The sequence below is a fragment of the Amphiprion ocellaris genome, chromosome 20 (genome assembly GCF_022539595.1).
Source record: "Amphiprion ocellaris isolate individual 3 ecotype Okinawa chromosome 20, ASM2253959v1, whole genome shotgun sequence".
Taxonomy (NCBI): Eukaryota; Metazoa; Chordata; class Actinopteri; family Pomacentridae; genus Amphiprion; species Amphiprion ocellaris.
This window is the reverse complement of record NC_072785.1, coordinates 16,706,104-16,728,644: the sequence shown is the minus strand read 5'-3', so window position 1 is coordinate 16,728,644 and position 22,541 is coordinate 16,706,104. Positions and strand designations below refer to the sequence as shown.

Below are 22,541 nucleotides of genomic sequence, written 5' to 3'. Positions count from 1 at the left end.
AGCTGAATAAAAGAATATTCATGCATTTATTTAAAGTTTACGTAGGATACTTACGTTTTATGCAGCGGTTGGTTCCTGGTGCCAGCGCCCACCCAGAGCAGCACTGCTGACCTCCACAGACGTTGGGTCTAAACAAAGGACCACATACACAAACAACAGGGTGAAACAACAATACTTGTTTTAATCATACGCTAAAATAGAAGCCTCTTTAGAATCCATAGAGCTGTAACTGTGAGTGTAGTGGCCTCAAACATTTGCATGATAAACAGATCTGATTGCAAAGGCTGTCGAAGTTTCAAATCACTCTGATGTGTCTGGACTATTGATATGAAAATCTTTGAGATTATGCTATAATTGCATTTCATTTGATAAAAAAAAAAAAAACCCAGGGCAAGTCACGAAACTCCATCTCAACGTGGACGCACAAATCCCTCGTTCTGTTATGTGAGAGTCCGGAGTGAAAACAAATACAGAGTTATCTGAGCCTTAAAGGGATTATGCGAGACACACGGGACATGAAAAACACCCTGCATCTTCTACAAATCACTGAGCAAATGAGAGATGACAAGTTTTAAACAGTTATAACTGGATTCTTTGCACTCTCTAATCCGCACTTGTAGCGGGGGCCAATTTTTGCAGTGAGGTAGATGAAAAGGCACCAGACCACAAGAGCAACTCCAGGGCAACAGTCAACGCGCTGGCATGGAGCTGTGCCCCGTTGCCTTTTTCAAAAGATATTTGGACGTCTGACTCATGGTGATTTGAGAAGATAGCAGAGATTGACTCATTGATCTCAGTTGGATTGCGCTCATCCGATGCTGCGAGTCTTACCGAGGCGTCACAGGGATAACATGCAGTTGTTTGGGCCCTCTGGCAGGCTTAGCTTTGTCATAAATCAAACACATCAGGCCAGGCCCGTGCCAAAGACATCAGTCATCACATTCAAATTCCATCAAGGGATTTATGTATGTAATGGAGACCTTTATACAACATAATTAGTATCATGCCCCAGGTAAAAATGTATGTAGATAACACCTTGTTCACATTTTGTTTAATTTTATATTAAACCCCAACAACAAGAAGTGAAGTATTATTTCATCACTGAGCTATCTGGATCAATCAAGTATCTGACAGGTGCACTGGAAACAGAAAGGGAGTCACACTGAGCTGAAGTGAACATAAAGGAGAGTTAAGTGGACCCAGGGCTGCCAGTGCTGCAGGACACTGTAAATGAGTAAGCTGAGTGGGAACTCCAAGAGGAAATGTGTCATGCAAACACTTTCCCTAACAAGCAGCAGATGATTCATCTCGAGCTAATGAATGAAAAGTGTTAAAATCACCATGCAGACTACTATAAGCTAATGTTCCTGCGGATATATGTAACGTCACCTTTATGCTTCTTTAAAACTCAAAGAACCCCATTCATTCAACTGCGGAATATGTTTTTTTGGCAATGTCAAGCAGAGACATTCACTCCATGCTGCAATAAAGCATGTTGGATCCAAGACTGCAGGCTGCTGTTTTTTTGCTTCACATAGACAGCACCTCAATTCAACCACGCATCAGTGCAACTGTCTGAGTGGCATCCAGAAATGCTGCTTTTAATGTAACTTAATACAACGCATTCATTCCACAGACTGAATCAGTATAAAGGAGAATATAAAGGATCCCTGACCATCGCTTCTCTTGGGTGTTCAATGGTCAATGCTACTCTTCACGGTTCTGCATCGCAAAGGGATCAAATTCAATAATCAGTAGCAAGCAGGTGTGCACACTCAGAGCATGTCTTTACTCATGGTGTTGTTCCTTCTGTTTTTTATCAAGGTTTAGGCTTAATGGCGGTTGGCACACTTGGTTGAATCCCTGTATTTCTGGTTAAGTGTCCTCCATAAATTGGCCATATAAATAATCAGTTTTCTAAAGGCAAGAGGCCCTGGTTTGACACACAAACAAGATCCTTTACTTCACTGTCTGCAACTTTAGGTGAGCCATTCAAATCCCCCATCTGATTATTATGTAAACACTCACCCCCCTCCAACTCATATCATGCTTTGTCCCTATGGAACAAACAGGACTGGATGCACGAGGCTTCATTTAACAAAAAGAATGGAGCTCTAATATGGAAACAACCCATCGTCCTGTTTGGAGTTTAACAGAGACAAAAAAATAAATAAATAAAAAGTGGATTTGCAGCACTAAGAGAGAGAAACAGGTGTTTCTGATCACTGAGCGAATTTGCAAAATGTTCACCAGCCAATGCTCTGGCTGAGCCACTTCAATACATGGCCACAGGCAACAGCACAAAACTGGGGCACACACATTGAAGCAGTCTGCAGTCACTCTCCAAGTATGATTTAAATATACTGCAGCAAGTAGTAATGGGAGGAAATGGTGATAATGCAGTGTCAAACAGTTCAGACACAGTTCATATGTGCACTATCAGCCCAGTAATTAGCACAGTGTTTAACCTCTGCTATTATTCCATGTCCTGCTGTGACCCTGGTGACAAAATACATACATTACTGTAATTCATTCTTAGCTGACCTAAGCTTCCACATACTGGATGACAGTTTAATGCAGTATGCAGGAGCTTACTGTTTAGCAGCCACTGTTACATCATCAGTTGGTTTGCAGTACAGGAAGAAAGTGGGCCACCAAACTTCACAGTAAACCTCATGGACTCATGTAGGTCAAACAGATTCATCCAAAAGTGCTGCTCATGCAATGAACCTGACTTTCTTCATGTGATAAAGCAAAAGAAAACATTTTAATGTGGACTGCGGAGTTCTTGGATGTCACTCTTACCCAACAAGTCGCCTGCTGCTGGCAGAGCCGGGCTTGCTGCTCTGCCTGCGGTTCACTCTGGTTCTCTGCTGCTGGCTGACCGGGTGTCTGGCGACGCGCTGCGCGCCATCCCGCGGCGCGGAGGCTTGGTCTTCCCGTGGGGCGTCAGCAGCGTGAGCGGCTCCTGCTTTGGATGTGTGAGCTGATGCTCCCCTGGGCAGACGCACCAGAATCCGAGACTGGCTGGAGGTTTCACCCGACGGTCCCGAGGAAGCACCGTCCGATGGTTCCTTTGGCGAGTGACCTTGACTGATCCCCCGGGACTGCCGCTGGTGCCACACCGCCCGGCCTGCCCCTGCGCCCTCTTTCCTCCCACCTGTCGTGTCCCTGTGACTGTCACCAACCCGCATGAGCGCGACAGCCAGAACCACTACAACAGCAAATCCTGCACGATCCATTTTGAGCATGCAAAGTTTTGAAACTACCGCGTAAAAGCGCAGATCGCGTTACAGTTTTACGCAGAGCCACTGAAATTACAAATGAGCAACTTAAAAACAAAAAATAATAAACGCGGTTAGTCTACACGAGTTCAGCAAGACGGCATCCTCTCCCAAGAATGAAAGAAGCCTGGATACCTCTTCATAATGCCCAGGTAAAGCGTAAGCAGAATTTCTTCAGGTTATCAGATCAGCACTTAACTAGAGTCCAAAAAGTGAGCAACTATCAGCTTTTTCTCCTTCCAGCGCTGAAAAAGTGTTATTTTAAGCAATCATTATTCCATCTGTTTTGGGTTATGTCAAACAAGAAAAGAGGCGCAAAGAGAGCAGCGCGTTGTCTCCAGGGCTGCTGAAGCTGTATTCCTACTCCAAGTGAGCGAGTTTGAATCGTGCTCCCATGAATATCACCACCTCCTTGGATCTGAAGTCACTGGGATTTTTTGTAGGGATTGCATGCGCTTTGCAAGAAGAAACTCCCCCTTGTCGACTGTGTTGTTGCTTCCACTCACAGCACCGCTCGGTCCATGTGCCCACACGCACTTTCTCTGCCAAGTTACATGATGTTTCAGTGCGTCTTTTTCTGTGAAGGGCCGTTGGAATAAGCATGAATGCAGCTGCATTAATCATTACTTTCGATTTAAATTTGAATCGACTGGCTACAATATCATAAAAAAAAGTAAGTTACAGCTTCCAGATGTTTTTCTTTAAGACTCTGCAGTGCTTATTTCTGGATTATTTCAGTCAGAAGCGGCCTTTTTTATGATTATTTGACTAAAGTGAGTGCATGGTAATTATTTTATTGTGTCGTTACAGTGGCAGGGCGCACTGTTAAAGTTCATTTACAATGATGCACTTCAGTTTATATAGATTATGATGTAAAAGCATGCATCCCAACTATTTGTATCCTCACACACATATTTTGATCTGAAAAAAAAAACGCACGGGAAGCTCACAATTCAAACTCAAACAGAAACCTTGGAAAAATGGACGAGTTATGTAACAGATCCCATTCATCTCCCCCTCTCATCCATGCTGCATCATCACTTTCCTTCGGCCTGTCTGGAAACAACACATTTCTGCTCTCCCAAAAGATCTTAAACAACCCAAAGAGAGTTGGCCCACTCCTCTGGTTCAACCCACAGAGATGCACGCCTGTCTCTGTCATGAGTGGACCCCGAGCACCATTACCACTCACTGAACTGCCATCCAAAACACACAGCACACTCTATTCTGCCCATTCATCCTCTTTTCCCACCACATCCCCTGAGATATACGAACCTCTAAGAGAAGGATACCGTATGAACACACAAGAATTGCCCTCCTTGTCTCTGCTGGCTCTCCGAGTAAACAGAAGCCTGTGCAGACAGCTGATTACAGCTCATCTTCCAGCCCATGAGGAATCTAATTAGAGAAAGAGGCTGCATTTGTCTTATGACTGTCCAGCAGTCTCACCCCACCCCCAGGGCTTGTTGTTTGCCTCGTATCAATGCTGCCTCTGAAACTGATCACGGCCAGTTGACCCCAGTATCATTGAGGGTGACCGGAACGTGCACTGACAGATCTCCAGTGACCTGTGAGGGTTCAAGTGTTGCTGTAATTTAGTTTCAATCAGTATCTTAATCTATTTCTGTACGTGTTATATGTTGTTTTATCTGTGCAGAGCAGCAGTTCTTAGCCTTTTAGGCAGGTGTATCCTAAAGTCCTGTCAAACTCAAATACTTCTTTAATGCTGTTTCTTTTACACCGATAAGCCACAACATTATGACCACTGACAGGTGAAGTGAATAACATCGATCATCTTGTGGATGTTTGACAGCAGTCCTTGATGCCAGTTGCCACCTTCAGCAGGATAATGCACCCTGACACACTGCAATAACAGCTCAGGAGTGGCCTGGGGAACACAACAGAGCTAAGGTGTTCACCTGGGTTCCACACTCCCCCGATTTAAATCTTATTGAGCATCTGTGGGATGTGCCAACAAAAGCCTGATCTAGTCCACTCACACTTGCTGACCTGCAGCATCAGAAAAATCTCACTCACTGCAAAGTTAACAGGTAGCTTTTGTTTGCTTTGGTGTCTTCTGACTGAGCAAAAAAAATGACCAAGTATTGCAACTGTTCAGGAAGGAGAGGAAAAAAACTGCACTTTATGAGTTGTAAAATATCCAGTTTGCATTTTGGGACACTCAGAGAAAGGTAAACCTTCCACAAATCACTCTCTAATTATTGGTACACACAATTCATTACAACAAAATTATATCTAAAGCCGTATCACAAAAGCACTTCACCATTTCAAAGGGATTTAAAGTAAGTGCTTTAATAAAAGAGGGACATGACAAATTCAAAATAAAAAACATCCAGTGAGGAGGACCCACAGAATTCACTGCCAGCATCCCGGTACCACAGGACATCCCCAGAGGTCCTGAGTCCATGCCTCACTGGGTCAGAGGAGGTTTAGCAGCATAAAGGGGATCAACACAATATTAGGCAGGTGGTCATGATGTTATGCCTGATAAGTAAAAAGTGCATTTTGGTTGTATTTGTACAACTATGGAGAGTATGCAACAAATTCTATATGTTCAGCTTTAAACTGTTTTAGAACTGTATTGTCATATTGATGGGTGCAGATAATGATTTACTGACATGCACCTCTGTAGTTGTGTTTTAATCTAGCTGTTTTTATATGCATCTTCAGTTTGCACATAAAACAGACCAAAACTGGAACTGGAACAGTTTTCATGCTTGGGAGAGGAGTAAAACTTGCCATGCTGATAGAAACTATATATGACTAAGTGCAATGCAAACGGGTTAAAGTTTTTTGGCAGAAATCATGTGACTTAAAAGTCATTCAAGCTTCCACTCTCACCAGAGCTCTTCCTAGAGCACAAAGCTGTAATATTAGACTTTCAAAGCTCTTCATTTCCATTGTCCAGTTTACTCCCAGTCAGCAAATTTGCAATCATATTAATACATTTATGGTTTGTTTTCCCATATTTGAGCTTTATCTAGTTTTCTATTATTGCATCATCTCATTGGATCCTTATCTTTAGCAAGAGAATTATGCACTACTACCTGCCCTGCTGATAACTCAATATCTTGCTGATATCTTGCATAATAGTAGTGCATGGAAATGTGCGAATTTCTGAAAAGCTGGTTAAAATTTACTCTATGTTTGGATGGAGGCCCAAATTTTGCAATGCAATTAAGTTCAGCAGCAACACAAACAACACTGTACAACATCTAGCAGCATGACAACAATTTAGGTATTACTTGTAGGAATTTCAACTATTTATTTTCGTTAGTGTCCGTAACAATTTCAAATGTCATCAATTTTAGCATCTTAATCATTCAATAAAGATGGAGTCTGCAGCTCTGGAGAAAATTGTTGATAGTTAGCAGGTTAGTTACGATGATTAGATAGTAATCATGTGCCAGATTTACCGTCCCTCTCCTGTCTTTACTTCCTCTTTTTCCTCCTGTCCTGCACACAGACATGAATGTGCACGAGCTCAAACATGCAGAGAACATACTGGAACAATGTTATGTGGATCATTCTGAGCCACTGTGTGTCTCCTTTACAAAGACCTGGATTCAGATTTTTCAGCACATATAAAACAGACAGCTAACAGCCTATGAGGATATTCGCTGAATCGCATACTTCACCTTTAATTTATGATCGGTATTGTGAACAATAATCATTACTTTTACTCAGTACATTAACTGATTATCTGTCACCTTTTGCTATCTATTTCAGCTACTTATTTATAACTTTAGGGATGCACAATATTGGATTTTTTCCGATATCCGATATGCTGATGCTTTCTAACTCCATGCTGATTGCTGCACATACAGGCGTTTTTCCACAGAACTTTTAGTATCTCCTGTTGTGGAATCAACATATTACTCTGCATATTCTTACTGTGATGCTCCACAGACAGGTGCAGACTTAAAATACAATACTGTTGACTTCAGCCCACAAGTAAAACATGACATTTTATTCTTTTGTGACATTTTCAGACAAAACTAAAAACCGTTAGCCTGACAGGTCCATGCTGATATTTCGTTATAAAACCTTTATCAACCGCCATTGATTATGCCAATATGGTGCGTCTCTTTTGAGCTAAAATTGAAACAATTACTTTTAGCTGTTACCTAACCAAACCTGTAGCTGATTACAGTATTTACTACATTTATCCATACTTTAACAGCCATTCATTACTCTTACCCAACTGATCTTATAGACTGATTGCTATTTCTTCTCTGATTTTACTTTTTCTTAACCTGCTTAATTGTTTGTCCATTGCTTTGACTCACTGTTTAAACCACTTCATAACTAGTTTTTACACACACAACATGTGGTATAGTGGGGCTGGTATGTCAGTTAATTTAATATGAGGATATTTTTAAAAATCAGATCATAAGTCTATTTTTTCTGTTAATTACCTGATCTAGACTTCCATGTGCCCTCTCACAGCTGCAGAAGTAAACCCAGCGGCACAAGCACTCCTGTTAAGGAATCACTACAGATGTGTGCAGCAGCTATCTATGTTATAAAAGTGGGTTTTAACGTGGCCCAATTTGATACAATTTGCAGCATCTGGAGGAACTCTAGAATAAATACCAGGAGGACGTCTCTGGCTATGACCGACGCTTCTACACAAAGAGTCCTTTGAAAGTTTTGGCATGACAACCAAGCCACTCCTATCATCTTTCAAATGCAGAGCAGAAATATAACTGCATTAGACTGCACAGTTTCTCACAAAGCAGTGGGTCACAGTAACAATAACAATATCCAAATTGCGTAATTACGCTCACGCAAACAGAGTGTGTGTATGTGTCCTTAATGAAGAGAGCTCAAGGTAGATTTAAAACTGTCTCCAGATCGTTTAGTGTTTAATATTGGACCACTTCTTAGATTTTGAGTGTGAGGAAGGTGTTAAAAGCTAATTCTATCAACTTCTCCATGATTACCTGTCAGCATGAATGTCACATTTGCATCCATTTAGTTGAGAGTGACTGCCTCGTCACCATTAAGCGAGTGAAGGGTCGGAGTTCAAGTGTACCCATTGGAAAGCCAAACAGTATCATTACACCCTGAATGTAGGGCCCTCATTATAAGCAAGCGTCAAGAGCGTATTCTTAGCCTCGCCTCCAGAATTTTAAGTGGTTCATGTGAATCGGTCTCTGTGATGACTTTCAATGGAGAGAACCAACAAGGAACGTCAATCTCTTCGTAAGCTACCTTCTGCTGTTTCTATCAAAGCCCTCAGCTCTCCTTTCTCTTTGCCCAGGAGCTAACATAATACCGACATTGTTCAGGCTGGGCAGCAGCGAGGACCTGGGGAAAACGTGGAAAAAGGAGGTTCGTTTGGCAGGGACTCACTTCGTAAAAGCTGAAATTATGTGCTTTATTAATGTCGTTTTTTTGCATCGAACATGACAGCTGTTCTTTGAAGGGAACATTACAGGAGACCTCCATCGTGCTTCGCAGCAGATTGAGCCGAGTACATAAAACAGGCTTTCACGCAACAAGAGGAAACAGTTGAAGATAGAGCAGGATAAATGTAATGCGCTTAGGCCAAGGACTACAGGGTCTTTCCCAGCTTGCATGAATGAAGTGCTGTCAGCTGGGTAATAGAAGTAGGTCACATGGGCGTTATTTAAGACAGCCACTTCCACTTCGCCCTTTCATGATATTCATACTTGTTTTGTTTTTTTGAACGGGTGTTTGCGAGTGATTTGAAGCCATACTGTACACACAGGCCTTTCATGGCACTTCAGTAGACAAAAGGAAAGCCTTTCAACTCCATCTGCACTTTGAAATAGAGGAGCGATCCAGAAACAAGACAAACTTTAACGCCACTGGCAGCGTCTCTGATGCATGTCATAGCACTGGCGATACGTCCACCCTGCGTTGCTTCACGGATGAATGATCGGCTCATTCATTTATGGGTGTGAGTTGTTAAGTTAACAATGACTTTTAGCTGCCTGGAATGATGAAAACTGTAACAAAGATTAGATGAAGTGCTTCCCTTTTACAAATTATCCTTTTGACCCCTGCAAAAAGCTTAAGCGGATGACAAGCTGTTTTGGAATTGTCACAGAAATCATTACATATTACAACACAGTGTGTGCTATGGATGGACTCCTAGCAGCAGAATTGTGTTTAATAAACAGTGCGACCCCACTACTGTCAGCTGGTGCCCTGGATAACTCTGCTCCCTGAAGATCTGAGTGGATTGACAGACTTAGGCCGATGCTGTTCCACTATAGACTAAAAATGCAAACAGTAAAGCAGATTGATCTGGTGTATCAAGGTGAAGCAAGTACTGCACATTCATCCCTGCTATTTGAAATGTGAAAACCAACAAATCTGATCAGGGCTGCTGTCTCTCCTATTCAACTGAAAGTAAAGCCCAAGGGAGCCAGTTCAGATAGTTGGAACTGCACCTATATCATCACCTACATCAAACACAGAAAGAGGAAGATTCCTGTGGATTTATTTGAATCTACAGCTCTAGTTCATCACATTAAAATTGCTTTATTGGTGGCAGCCTCTGCACACTGTTGAAATACTCTCTGGCTAATGTTTCTGTTTCTGCTGCTCAGTTTTATAAATGCTCCTTCTCAAAGCTCCGCTCCAGCCTTGGATTTCGTGGTGCAGTCCTTCTGTCTCTTGAAGTTTGATTTAAAAGCATCTCTCCGATGAACAATACGCAGAATGATGTCACACCACTGCATGATAAATGCCACTGGAGCCGATTCAAAGGGTGGATCACGCTGGCAGCCAATTAGGTCAAATAAGAACTTGCCATAACTTTCCACAAAACATACATTTTCCAAAGATGTGGGGCCTTTCTACTTATTAGCCAGATGTAGCCGAAAACATTCAAGATTCACATGAAATCAGTCACGGCATAAATCAATGCTGGCAGTAATGTCTAAATAAGAGTGGGATGGAGTGGCCTATGTGACATGCATTCTTGTATATTTTGAGTATTTAGTTCACAAAGGAAAAAGCAGAAGCATAAATGTGCGTGATAGATCATCCGGGCTTTTCAACTGGAGCTTTCTCCCTCCTTATCCCCATTTTTCTCTCCCCTCCCTTCCAGTTTTCCTGGCCCCCTCACCCTCCATTGAGCGTGCCTCTCCAGCCGCTGGCCCAGGCCCAGGCCCAGGCCCAGGCCCAGGCGCTCTCCTCCCGTTCGGTCCTCCTGAATGTGACCTGGCCACAAGGCACTCTGCTCTGACTCGGCTGCTATTTGTCGTGAAGGGGTGATGGATTGTCGCGCTCCTCGCAGCATCAAGCCCCGTCCACGCTGCTTCGGCGGTGTCTCCACCAGCCGACCATGGAAAATGAAGGTCAAGCATTTTCCACATTAGCAGCTTTACCAGGAGGGTAGAAATGGATATCTGCTGCAATTACCCTTCACCCCCTCCACCTCCAACCCACTGAAAAAAACTGCTCCACACATGTATCTCCCAAAACTGATGGTTCTCTTCAACACGCTTTCATAACAGACAAGAGAATGATGCAGAGGCAATATTAGATGAGGTATGTTAGAAATTGGGGAAAAGGTGAGACAGGCACCTCTGAGTTCATGCCAACTGTCTGGCACCAAACGAACTTCCAAGCAGTTAACCATCTAAATCCGGTGTGTGCAATTTTCAAACACACAGTAAACCTCCTGAAGCCTCTCCTGTCTTACTGTAAAGAAAATATACCGTTTTTCACCACTTAAGAGGCTACACTGAATCCATTCCTTTCACTTTATTTTTTTTTAAATTTACGAGTGTCTACTGCATCATATAAAAGAGCTTTTACTTTTGTAGCAGGGCCTGTAAAAATGCTGTTCACACATATGCAGGAAGCATTTTACTGCTTTAACGGCCTCCGAAGGGTCACTTCTCTTTCAATGAAGTATCCACAAACAGCTTATGATATTCATAAGGCTGAAAGTAAAGACATGTATGTCTAAATGTTGTGTAAATGTGCCTTGAAAGCTTTGTTTATTTACAACGTTGCAACTCACTGGTGTGGAATTTTCGAAACCTCTTGTTTTTCTGCGGAACCCAGAAAATGATTTTAGAACAAACAGCTGTCAGACAGAAACTGTGATTGTGTGGCATTGAAAAACTGTTTCTTATTCTTACCCCTAAGCCACCCACTCAACAGTCTGACCACACGCACCATGATAAAGTAGAGATTTACCAATTTGCCAGTTGTTTTGATATTAGACTGCAGCCTGTTGAGTAATGCAGGTTAAGGTCAGTTTACCTTCACTGCTGGGAATGGGTGAGGCCTAACCCTCAGAGGGTGGCTGACTCACTGATGACACGTGCCTTCCAGCCCCCGACATGACAGCACATCAATTTGGTATGGTGGGTAAATCTAATTGCTCGCTGTGTTTTCAAGCAATGTTCCTCCCTCCATACATAGAACTCATGTAATGCAATGACTGCGAGTCCCGCCACTGCACGGACCTCATGCTTGGTTAGCTGCGAGCAGAGAATCATGTGCTCTCTTCAGCAGCAGTTAGGAGAATGAAAAATCTTCTTCACTGCCCCCAATTAACAGTGAAGGTCGAGCGCCAGAAAGTTATGATGCGATTTAACCCCCCGCATGAGGTCAATTTGACCTGAATAGCTTCCTATTAAGCATGATAAATTTGTTATTTTTCAATCCATTAAACCTTTTCCCCATAGTCCATTTAGTCGGAACAAACCGTTGGCCTGCCATAACCTATGTTCTGTTTACCACAAGCAGGCTTCAAGGGGAAAAGTAAGGGGATGACACAACAATTAGCTGCGATGGCTTCAAAGTGCTGTCTGCCACAGGCTTTCGCTAATTATCAGTCACCAGTGTTGGGTGGGGATCCCTCCAGTGCGAGGGTCAATAGGGTAACACCAACAGCAGCATATAACAAAGGCTAAACTTCAGGCCAGCCGGTGCAACGGCTATCAATGAAACCTTGTTATGACCATGGGATCCATGGGACGGACTGATGGGAAGAATAGGCGTGTGAGCTTCAGGGAGGAAGCCTCTGACTACGCTGACCTGTCTGCAAGAGCCCCCCGGGCAGACAGAAACCAAGGCCTCCGACAGATGTTTGGGAGAAACTGCCCCATTCATCATGGCACTTGTGTGGAATCTCTTTGAACTGCTTTTTCATTTTGTGTCACATCCGTCTTAGACCGAACCAGAGAAGGTCAATGAGATAGACAGATAGCTGGATGGATGGATGGATGGATGGATGGATGGATGGATGGATGGATAGATAGATAGATGGATAGAAACAGGATTTCCATGTCTGTTAAGTAGGCCTTAGTTCCTGAGTGTCTCCCGTCACTGCCCAGCTCATAAATCACACCCCTGAGGGAGCTTTTGGGCTGGACGTGTTATTGTGCAACTCTGTCTACAATCCCACACTGCACTCTGTTTTATCCACAGTTCTCATGCGCTCACACACACACACACACACACACACACACACACACACACACACATGAATTGGCATGTTGGAGTGTGAAGCTTATAGTTAGGGCTGACTGGGGGACCCTGACGGGGTATGCTGGTGTTTTCATTTGCACAACTGACTTCCCCTCTTGACGTCCCTTTAGTTTGCCCCTAGTTATGCTGCTATAGGCCTAGACTGCTGGGGAACCTCTCTTGATGCACTGAGCCCTTCTCTAACTACCTATGTATTTACTATATATACCATTATTGCATTACATTCACTCTGTTTCTTTCTGTGTCCTTTCTCCGAGTGTCCCTGGTCCCAGAGCTGGATGCTGGATGCTTCAGATGTGTGGCTGTGTTTTATGGTCCTTGTGTCCCACCCCCCACCTCTCTATCTCTACCCCTCTATCTGTATCCCTCTATCTCTACCTCTCTACCTCTACCCCTCTACTTCTATCCCTCTATCTCTACCTTTCTACCTCTTCTGTCCCTCTCAACCCGCCCGGCCAGCAGGCAGATGGGTCCCCCCACATTAGAGCCGGGTTCTGCTCGAGGTTTTTTTCCCTGTTAAAAGGGTGTTTTCCTTGCCACTGTCGCCTTTTGGCTTGCTCTGGGGGTCAGGCATATGGGTTCTGTAAAGCGTCTCGAGACAATTTGACTGTAATTGGCGCTATATAAATAAAATTGAATTGAAATTGAATTGAATTGAAAGTCATGGCATGGTTGCAGGGTCTCGATCGGCCCATGTGGAACTGCTTTTTCCTCCCACTCTCCCATGCCGCAGCAGTGGGATTTAAATCACCCAAGGCCAAGATGACAAGATGACAATGACAAAACTATATACAGAAACAGTGACTGAGTCGGTAAAGCAGCTATCCACACCAGCTCGCAAAATCCACAAAAAAGAAAACACAAAGGAACAAGCACAGGATTCGTTGTGTGGACCGTCTTTTGTTAACATTCCAGTTCACTGTAATGTAAAAGTATTCATATGACTCTACCCCAGCCTGCCGGTACAGCTGAGTTTTATACCGAGCGCTCAGTAGGGAGCAGGAAGAGAGGCCCCGTGTGTCCAGAGTCCCGTCTCCTGAGCAGCACTAAGCACTCAGCAGGCTTCAAGGGCGAATGTTCATTAGGGAGCCAAGTTTTAATAAGCCCGCAGACAGACATGCTGCTAAACAGCCTCAAGTGCCAGAAGAGGTGAGTTTACTTATCCTGCTGATCCTCATGACTTCGCATGGCATCATGAGCAACGCATCTAAGTACATGACCCAGCGGTCACCTACTGCACATCATTTACCATCATGCCAGGGAGTGAAATGTTTTACATACTTTGTTACTGAGATCAGTATACACGTGACGGAATTAAGATAGAGGAGTTAAACAATGTTTACTTCAGCCGTTATTTATCAAGTGAAAGTTGAGTAAGCATGTGCAGGGCTTCACATTCACACCAGTTTAGAATAACTACAGGCCAGATGAGGCCTAAATGCATTGCCTAAGGGCAGGAGAGCAACAAGTGTTTATTCACTTGCTCTAAATTATTCTCCAGACCTGCAAGTTCCTGAAAATACCTGTTATTAGGTTAATTTTCTCATCATATATATATATATATATATATATATATATATACACATATATATATATATAAATAAATACAGCATTACAAGTAATATTCCTGCAGTTAAAACTTTAACAACATAAATGCCCAGAAGTGACAGTAATTGTACTTCTATGTGACAGTATGACTCCTGTGAGATGTGCATCATACTTTTCATTGATCATTGATTTTGTATTACTAATCTCAAAAATCGTTAATTATGAACATTGATGCGTAACGCTAGGAATTTTTACCAGTGCAAAATGTACCTACCAGCATCCCTAAAGTGCATTAATTAACAAATTGTATCTTTTTAGCCCTTACAAAGCCCACTTTAAATATTAAAACTAGCAGTTTCACTGATGTTAGACAGACAAGGCTAGCTGCTCCATCGTTGTTTGCTTCCAGCCTGAATCAAAGATAAGGTGATTGGTTGCTGGCTCTAGTGACAGATATGAAAGTAGAATCTCCATCATCCATTCATTTTTTCTGCTTGTCTGGGTTACTTTATAGTGGTAACAGGTTAAGCAGGATATTTTAGATGTCGCTCTTCCCAGCAACACTTCTGAGTTCCTGCTGAGGGATGCGAAGGCGTTCGCAGGCCAGATGAGATATTGGATCCAGTTCTGGGTCTCCTTCCAGTTGGACATGATTGAAAAACCTCTACAGGAGGCATCCTAATGAAATGTCGGAACCAACTCAGCTAGCTTATATTCAGGGAACAGCAGTTCTACTTCAGATTCCCAACACCCACTGGAAACATGTTTAACCATGTGCCAAGAATACAAATACCACTCTCACTTTGGTTGTATAAGGACCAGATAGCTCGCAATAATGGCCTCCAATTCCAACAGCACTTCCAACAGGGTTCCCATAGGGGACATGATGGCAGGCTTTTTACAGGACCACAAAAGACATGAGGAAAGGATAAAACTCCCATGACCCCCTCCAGCAACTCCAGAAAGGTAGAGGAGAGAGGTAGAAGAAGAGTTGGTCCAGAGTTCAATGTCCAGGATAGAATCAGCATTGCTCCTCTTGAATCTGTGGCTCAACAACTGTTTGAGATCCTCCTTTCTTTTCTAGCACCTTTGATTAACTTTCCCAGGGAGCCTGAACAATGTGACTCCCCAATAAGTTCAACTATCACAAAATATAAGTGCTCAGTATTTAGTACTGAGTATTTACATTTACTTCAGTACTTGGGTAAATGTACACAGTTATATTTCATTGCTGTTTTTTATTGTGTTCATTAATGAATGAACTACTAACTGTAGCATATTTGTCAACCTACTCTGCAAAGAGTCATGTTTTGTTTGAATGAATTACACTCTACAATCCAAACGTAAGCAGAGGATCTCTACCGAGTTTTGGTTTGTATTCTAAGACAAATGTCAAGATGCAAGACCCTGAAATATATATTGCTGTGAAACATGAACACACAAGAGTATATCAAGGTTGCACTTTATCACTCTGTCAGTATGAAGTGGTTTGACTATATGATAACTGATCCAGAGTTGTTTCTGCAATGTCAACGCGCTCTCCCCACACTCAGCCTCTTTTCTCTGTGGATTATCTTGGCACAGTCTACACCAGTGTTTATCTAAGGAAGAGGTAAATTACTAAATGAATAAAAACAGGATGACAGCTGAGTAGAAAAATACATAATGACAGCCGTGACAATTATCGAGTGCTGTTAACAAAACGATAAAGTCATAAAAGTGTCCTTCAACTGTTTCTACTTTACTAAAGATAAGATAACCCAGAGGAATCAGTCATGGGGCTTGTATATTAAGACTTGCATGACAGACATTCATAGAAGTCCATTCTGCGTGGGATGTCTAGATGAATTTCAAAGCAAAATTTGGCCCAAAATCTTGCACATTTTGTTCTTTACCAGATTTCAGTTTGGAAATTATCTAAGGCTGCGAGGGATTTTATAATCAGCAAATGGAGAATGGAATGGAAGGGTGTAGTTGATACATTCACAAACAACCCAGTGTCTGTTTGCTGTTTTGTAAAATTGATCCAGAGTATGTTAAGCCTCCCTCTGAAAATAAACAGATTCTGTGGTGTTCTAGCAAAACAAAGAAGACAGATACAGTCAGTGATACTATCCACAAAAGTCCTGGCTGATATTAGAGGCTATGATGGTCAAATTCACATTACCCGCACTACTGTTTCCTGCACCTTGTTTTTATCTCGCCAGTTGATAATATGCGATGGGAAGTTTGGTAATCATTGGCTGTGATTGCTTGCAGAGGCTCAACCATCTGTCCACCATTTAGCATAAAGAATGACTCCATGCTTGCAGCAATGAGTCGAATCTACTTATTAGATCACTGCGTCATCCCTTATGATGATGGATAGTGTCGTGTAGGGTCGCTTTTTTTTTTTTTTTTATTGGTGAATTGATCAAAAATGCACTCAGTTGTGCGCCTCAGGCCAAACCACATCTGGAGGCAACCTGGGAGCTGTTAATCACAACCTAAACAGAAAATAGCTCAATCTCCTTGTTGCAAACACCCAGAAACTTCTATAGTTGCATAACAGCCTTTATTATGTCATTTTCGTTCTTAGAAGAAGACAGAAAATGGAAGGTTTTCATATTTGTGTGGTAAAAAATACAGGGTGCCTTCGAATTGTGGCTAAAAAGTGTTACACACTGTATTTACTTGGAAGTTTATTTCCATGCAAAACCTCCTCGGAGGAGTCTTTCTGGTCAAATGCTTTGTTGATGTAATGTTTACTTTGCCACAAAAATGTTGCTGTTGCATTTTCTAATGACTGCAACAAGATCACAGATTAATTTCGGGGATGGAAAATATCTCAACCACAGTCCACGGACTAACTTGGACATATGACGAAATTTGTATGTCCTTGTGGAGCAGTTGGCTCATTATGCGGAAGGTTTTGAAATGATGATGGTGGTTTGGAATGAACTGTTTCAGAAGGTGGGGGATTCCATCAGGTCCGTGAAATATGTTTACTAATTGGTGGGAAGAGACGCATAGAGAGGAGAAACCTAACAGCCAACCTGAGTGATTATGCTGACAGTTTAATGGCAAAAGATACTACGAATATCCAACATTTTTATGTTTGTTCAAAGTGTTTCACAGCCTGAACAGTGTCACCGGTGGGCCTTTATCCTGTTCTTCAGCTTGGTCCAAACAAAGCAAATAAATCATAAGCATGGCAACATTACTCTCCTCTGTCAATCAAGCCAAGACAGGAATATGTATTTTCTTTGACTGACCTCATGCTGCCTGCATGAGGCAACAAGCCCTCCCTTTTGGAAGACATTTCTCTTTTTTAGAATCAGATACATGTTGTTCTGTTCATTCTGCTTTGATGTTTCTGTTTAAAACTGTAAAACATAAATGCATTCTTTGTTTTTTCAGCACCACATGACTCATCTTTGAGTAATTACTAGAACATACCGTGGGTAGCTTGTCTTGCCTATAGCATATAAATGAATCTTCTTTGAAACTGCTCAAAGAAAATCATGTAAACAAATCTCTGAAATAGGCATGTGTTCAGAAAGTGAAGAACAAAAGGTCTCACATGTTTAATAGGTATAGTTGAAAATCCAGATTTGTTTACATCTTTCTCTGTGATGTTCTTGGTACAGCAATGTGGTGACCCTTGATGGGGGTTCGTCTTTGGAGCCTTGTTTCAACCGTTCACCATTAAAAGAAAAATACACAGGCAGCTCCTCACATAGCTCACACCCGGAGCAAAGCAAACACTTGCTGCCATGTCCGTGGCCTTTCTCATGTCCTCACTTATTTCTGGCCTTTAAAGTCCACTCCAGAGTGTCCTGGATGGTATCCTCATCATCCCATTGGGTGCTGACACCCTTAAACAGGAAGAGACTCCTACCATGACCCACTTCACTATCACAGAAAGCAGCTACATCATATCTTCCACAGAATGTCTTGCACATGGAACCCGATAGTAGCGTCATAAAAAGTGTTGAAAGTGTGAAAAATCTGTTGCGTAGCCGCATGCTGCATTTAAACGTTTACACGCAGCAGTGACTGTCAAGAAGAGTCATGTGAATCTACCATTCATGAGAACATAGCTGAAATGAAATCAGGCTGAAAACATGCAGTCTCTTTTTCAAAGGGTTTAGGCGGCAGCTTGCCATTATCTAAACTGAGAGCCGGGCACGTTTGGGAAGCAGCAGCTGATAGGATGCAGTCAATCTTTCTGTCAGACTGAACAGAGCCTCACCCTGTTCCCTTCTCTTAGTAAGGGTGGTCCCTACTGCGCCGACCATCTCCATTGAGAATGGCTTGGCAGAGATCAGGGCAGCAGACAGGAACACACTTCCCCTCATTCAGCAGTTTCCAGCAGGTGTGCTGTACCTCTCTTCTCTTTCATCCACATCTCTGACTCCCTGAGTCCTGCCAGCTCCCCTGAAGTAAATTTAACAGTACATAGAGTGACGAGTGGTGCCAGCCTGGACTCTCACACGTTGGCATCCCTGAGCCAAGCTAAACGTGTGCAAATCAAAAATCTGTATGTGGCTTGTTTTTAACATCCTGTCTTTGGTGCTCCTGTCAGGCTGGGTTTTTTTTTTCTCTCCACAGCTTCACAGCCCAGAGGTGAAGGTGATATGTGACTCTGGTTGTAAACACACTGTAAGCTGGATATTGCTGATCTGTACACACACACAAAAAAGATGTCACATGTGCTGGCCAGATGTGGCTGCTATTGTTGTATTTGCTTGGCTGTGGTGAGTGAAATCCATTTAAAACCTCATCCTCTGACAGGAGAAAGTATGAATGAATGAATTCCCCCTTGAGCTGAAAAACTTCGTGAGGACTTTTACCTCAAAGCATGAGTAAAAGCTGTAGCATTTCCACATTGTAGTGGTTTGGCCAAAACCACAGACCCACATGGTGGTTCATTCACAAATGCTGAGCCTTAGGTAGTGTGCTGGGTACTGTCCACGTATTGTCATCTACTGTTCAAAGTGGAAATCTTTGCTAAGACTTCTTAATAATTCTCAAATTAGTGACATGTGTATTAATACACAGGGGAAAGACTGGACTGTTCCACAAATACAGCATCCTGGCTCAGTCCATGTAGATGTATGGCCAATTATGACCACTCTGGTGAGCAAGATTTGCTTGCAGACAGGATCTGGCTGGAAGAGGAGTTACAGTATGCAGGATCAACCCGGTGGCCTGGAACTTTTTACTGACTTGCAGTGGCTGTGGTTGGAAAGAGAGCCAATGCCAGGCTTATTTCTGGTCATTGCCAACTAGAGTTTGGTCCATTTTATAGTTCTATTTGTTTAATAGTGGGAGTCAGGATTAATGACACTGACTTTGACCTTGTGACCCTAAATTAGAGCTAATGCGGCTTTTCATCACACCCAAGGAATGTGTTGTAAACAGTTCTGCTCTTCTCTGTGGTTCAGGAATTGCATGAAGCATTTTACATGCATGTATAGTTAAAAGGGCGATTTGACATGGGGAAGTTTATGAGTAAGGAGACGGACAAAAGAAATGAAAGGGTCATACTAGTAACTCTGTAAAGCTGCAGTTGAACTAAATGCTCAATATGATAACATGTTTACTTTTTAAATAACAGAAAATTTACCATCCATACTGTAATACAGCTAAAACTGGGAATATCATTAGTTCTGCAGGTATTTGGACAGAAACCAAACTGAAATGGGAAATTTTGACCTAGTTATAACATTAGATGAAAAGTTAATGAATGCCTTTACCACATTTTATGGCAATGCATCAGTCAAACAGTTCTAAGCCTCAATCTGAAATGCAAATCTCACTGTGGCATTAGGAAAAATCATCTTCATCTTGTGGAAACCAAAAATGTCTCAGTGTACATAGTTCCAGTCCATTTCCTCGATGCTGAGATATTTCACAAGCAAAAACTTTGCTGGTAGTGGTAAAGGGACCAGTCACAAAGTAATCTCACAGCAATCAGTCTAACAGATGTCAAGACACTTCACTAACAGCAAGTCAGGGAATCACTAATGTCAGAGGGATTCATCCTCAGGGGACAATGAATGTCTGCAGAAAATTTCATGGCCATCAATCTTGTAGTTGCTGAGATATTTCAATCTGGATCTACTGACAGATTTGACGAGTGCTAGAGCTGCTAGCGTGGCTAATAACATTTCCTCTGCAATGACTCTTGCAGCGCTTCAGGCATCAGAATGAACTCCACTTCACAGCTTATCCTTAAGCTATGGTGACAACCGTACTGACAATAAGGGTGGAGCAGCATGGGGTATTTGTCAAACTGTTGGACAATCTACATTAGAGGCCCCGTCTTTACAGAGGAAATATAAGGACTGAAATGTTTCCCAACATACTGAATATAATACAGCTGCACATCCCGGCAGGACAACTAACCCCATGAATCAATAGCCGCTCTCCAGCATCATATATAACATAGACAGCCATCAGCTGGGGGACACTTAATCTCCACGCTTGCAGTTTTTCAAGACCGCTTGCAGCTATAAGCTTCTGCTTGTGTCTGACCTCAGCTGTACATACGGACATTTATATCACTCTCAAACCAAAACATGTGGTGGCAGTCCTGTTTCTGATAGACGAATGCATTTAAATGAGAACCTTTCATGTATGTGTGGCCGAATATACAAGATGTTCAGCATGTTCTTGCAGCATCCCAGCTTTGGTGTTGAGAGCCAGGTCTCAGCACTTAAATCACAGTGAATTGAGAGGAGCAACAGAGAATCTGTGAAATATCAAGAGATGGGGGGAAAAAAATCTCTTTAATCAGCAGCAGTATCCCATCCATACATTCCTGTGCTGCACTTAGTTGCCAGACCATTGTCAACACTGTGATGTGCATTTCTTGCAGCTGTTTTCCCCATAATCCTCAACAACGTCAATTGCAGAACCACACTGTCACCAGTCATAAAGGGAGCCAGTTGAGACACTGATAGGGCATCTGCTCAAAATACCGCTGAGGCAGAAATTCCCCAAAAAAGCCAAACAGTCAAGGTCATTTTAGTGGTCAGCCGTTGTGGAAAGAAGAAGGGAGCTCTTCTTTCAATCTGCTCACTCTAAGGGAAGAATTTGCATGTGTGCACATGGTCAGACATTATGTTTACCAGTGTTTGGACTGAGGTCTGAGGAATCTTTTGCATGTAACTGTGCTGTACAGTAAAAAGTAAACTTCCTGGGTCCAGGCCTGCTGCTGGAGCGATACTCTCCTGTCCTTCAACAACCTTGATTAGGACTGGCCTCTAAATTGGCCCAATCATCACAGATGATAAATACCTGCAGCCAATCCAGTTGGCAGTTAATCAGCAATGTCCAATCAGGTAATGAGGACCTGCCTGTTGGAATGGAAAGCAGACAACCCCATGGCTGTTTAGCAGGAAGGACGGAGAGTGGTCATGTTCGAAAGATGCATAAGGCGTTCTACGTTTGTGTTGTCTGCCACGAGGAGATCACTGCCTGCGGACAATTACCTTTGATCAGAGAAACTGATGGACATCTCAGGAGTGGTCTGACTCAGAAATGGGAAATGAGGCACTGCGTTTTCGATCAAGTAAATGGTTTAGCTGAGGAGAACCAACCATAAGTTGACCCGACACCCCCCACCCCCACCCCCACCCCCGGGGGAACTTGGCAACCCTGAACCCCAAAACCAAACTACAGTCAAGTCTGGAGATGTTTATGGAATAGTACATGGAAAATTTGTCAGAGAAACATGTTTTCTCAGGGAATTTGTATCATCAGACGAATGTATTAAAAAAAAAAAAAAAAAAAGCACGGTATTGTTAGATCTCCCACAGGTTCTCTGGGGGAGCAGGACCGCTCTAACCTGGTACATTACTCTTAGCAAGCGCCAAAAGGATGACTTTCTGATTTGTGGTCCCTCTGTAGCAAGCATTCCTGGGGGAAATTTGAGAGAGACCATTATGCAAATCCACAGGTGCATGCCAAGACCAAATGACTGGACTCCTGCCTCCAAGTACTTCAAGATGCCGTTCTGCAGGCTCCTGATAGTGTTCAGACCACAGTGTGAGGAGACACGCCAGGAACATGTGGGTGTAGTGTGGAAGGCCTTGGGGCCTGCATGTCCACAGCCTTCAGGCAAAGCAATTAAACACAAATTTTTACTTGAGTCTATTATCAGACACTGACTCAGGAAGCAAACATTCAGTCATGAAGAGTGTACTTCTATCA

General features: G+C 42.7%; 1 protein-coding gene and 1 long non-coding RNA gene across 3 annotated transcripts in view; one reads left to right on the top strand and one right to left on the bottom strand.

Moving 5' to 3' along the window:
• Positions 1 to 3,251, bottom strand: part of LOC111577216 (latent-transforming growth factor beta-binding protein 2) — an 83,579-nt gene extending 80,328 nt beyond the window's left edge. For both annotated transcript variants that reach the window (XM_023283365.3, XM_023283366.3), the window contains exons 1-2: positions 2,806 to 3,251; positions 55 to 128 (exon numbers count right to left, since the gene is read on the bottom strand). In XM_023283365.3, coding sequence (XP_023139133.2) covers positions 55 to 128; positions 2,806 to 3,251 — 520 coding nt within the window. The remainder of the gene's footprint in view (positions 1 to 54; positions 129 to 2,805) is intronic.
• A 44-nt stretch (positions 3,252 to 3,295) lies between these two features.
• On the top strand, positions 3,296 to 11,271 carry LOC129347740 (uncharacterized). Its single transcript, XR_008599992.1, has 2 exons — positions 3,296 to 3,436; positions 10,393 to 11,271. It is a non-coding gene; the product is annotated as an uncharacterized LOC129347740 (long non-coding RNA).
• The last annotated feature ends 11,270 nt before the right edge of the window (positions 11,272 to 22,541 follow it).